We start from the raw sequence: 1,548 nt of genomic DNA, 5'->3' as shown, positions 1-1,548 counted from the left end.
TCAGGAGAGGACTCACCAAGGAGCCCAGACATGAAGCATCTAGAAGACATCGTAGAAGTCCATTTGCCCAGGAAAGTGCGGGAGGTCAACGAGGGCACGGTCCCTGTGAGTGTTCATCATCCCAGTCTTGCTAATAGCCATGTCTTGTTTCTGGAAAACTCAGACACTCACATGGAAACTGGAAATATAGTGCCCTCCAAGGGCGAGGTGTCCCACGTAAACACCTCCCAGCAGCTTTCCTTCCTTGATGTGCACACTCAACAGGTGCTGGAAGCACATATTAAAAGTTTTCANCCCCCATGTGCCCCAACCCCAACCTCTAACTCGAGCCTTGCCGCTGTCCCAGCCCTCACCTCTGGCTGAGACCCATGGCCAGCCTCACACCTCATCCTGTCTCCCCATCCCACCATGCTACTCACCACAGATTTTGGCCCGGGGAGCAGCTTGTCCTACAGACCAGATGCAGGCCGAACTTCTTATCCCAACTTCTATCCTACGCATGGATTGTCACCCTTCGAAGAAGGAACAAGAAAGTAGGAGTGATTTACCCACCATGGTCAAGAACCCTCAGGAGGCCTTTAGCCAACTCACCCCTGACAGTGGGGCCTCCCAAGAAAATGAGTCAGTATCCCTCCTCCCAGAGGACTTCATCAGCCCTGAGCTCCGGGAGCAACTGGAGAAACACCTTCAACAGAGGTACACACAACGCTGCTGTGGGCTGTCCCCCAGACTCCACGTGTCTCCAGACCTGATACAGCCTCAGGATGAATTCCCAGGGACTTCTCGAGTAAACAACAGGCACGAGTCCTCTGTGTTTGTAGGTGGGAGCAGCTAGAATATGCAGAAAATGGAGTCCAGGGACCCAGCCAAATCCCAGCTTGGGAAGATCCCAAGCAAGGACCCAAAACACTGTGTGTGGAGGGTCCTAGAACATCTACCCAGGGCTTCAGAAAGCAGCTCAGGGAAAGTTCCAGGGGCCAACACAGAGAAAAAGTCAGAAAGGGACTGGATGATGCCATTGGGAAGTGACTCAGGAGAGGACTCACCAAGGAGCCCAGACATGAAGCATCTAGAAGACATCGTAGAAGTCCGTTTGCCCAGGAAAGTGCGGGAGGTCAACGAGAGCACGGTCCCTGTGTGTGTTCATCATCCCAGTCTTGCTAATGGCCATGTCTTGTTTTTGGAAAACACAGACACTCACACGGAAACTGGAAATATAGTGCCCTCCAAGGGCAAGGTGTCCCACATAAACACCTCCCAGAAGCTTTCCTTCCTTGATGTGCACACTCAACAGGTGCTGGAAGCACATATTAAAAGTTTTCANTTGGAGGCAAATGAAAATAGAAACACAAATCAATGTGTTGACAGCCAAATGATTTTTGACAAAGGTGCCAAGAAGATACATTTGGGGAAAAGGCAGTTTCTTCGTCAAATGGTGATGAGAAAACTGGATATCCACAGGCAGAAGATTAAAACGAGACTTCTATCACTCACCATACACAAAAATCAACTCAAATAGATTTAAGACAAATTTAAGACCCTAAACTA

General features: G+C 49.7%; 3 protein-coding genes across 3 annotated transcripts in view; all 3 read left to right on the top strand.

Annotated features, from left to right (window-relative positions):
* The window catches only part of LOC103583092 (spermatogenesis-associated protein 31E1-like), a 5,772-nt gene extending 5,409 nt beyond the window's left edge, over positions 1–363 (top strand). The window contains exons 4-5 of the mRNA XM_008564505.1: positions 5–105; positions 265–363. Coding sequence (XP_008562727.1) covers positions 5–105; positions 265–363 — 200 coding nt within the window. The remainder of the gene's footprint in view (positions 1–4; positions 106–264) is intronic.
* A 152-nt stretch (positions 364–515) lies between these two features.
* Positions 516–851, top strand: LOC103583090 (spermatogenesis-associated protein 31C2-like). The gene has a single exon (XM_008564503.1). It carries the CDS (start codon positions 554–556, stop codon positions 833–835), a length of 282 nt encoding a protein of 93 aa, XP_008562725.1. The 5' UTR covers positions 516–553; the 3' UTR covers positions 836–851.
* LOC103583091 (spermatogenesis-associated protein 31C1-like) lies at positions 764–1,330 on the top strand (the record flags this gene model as incomplete). The annotated part of the gene is made up of 1 exon (XM_008564504.1): positions 764–1,330. A coding segment is annotated over exon 1 (492 nt), but the record flags the coding sequence as incomplete, so codon positions are not given.
* Positions 1,331–1,548: the final 218 nt, after the last annotated feature.

The sequence above is a fragment of the Galeopterus variegatus genome, unplaced genomic scaffold (genome assembly GCF_000696425.1).
Source record: "Galeopterus variegatus unplaced genomic scaffold, G_variegatus-3.0.2 Scaffold19598, whole genome shotgun sequence".
NCBI classification, from domain to species: domain Eukaryota; kingdom Metazoa; phylum Chordata; class Mammalia; order Dermoptera; family Cynocephalidae; genus Galeopterus; species Galeopterus variegatus.
The sequence above is the reverse complement of the archived record's forward strand: the minus strand, read 5'-3'. Positions and strand labels throughout refer to the sequence as shown.

Coding starts and splice junctions, on each gene's coding strand:
- LOC103583090 (XM_008564503.1), top strand. CDS start 554: ATGGTCAAGAACCCTCAGGAGGCCTTTAGCCAACTCACCCCTGACAGT.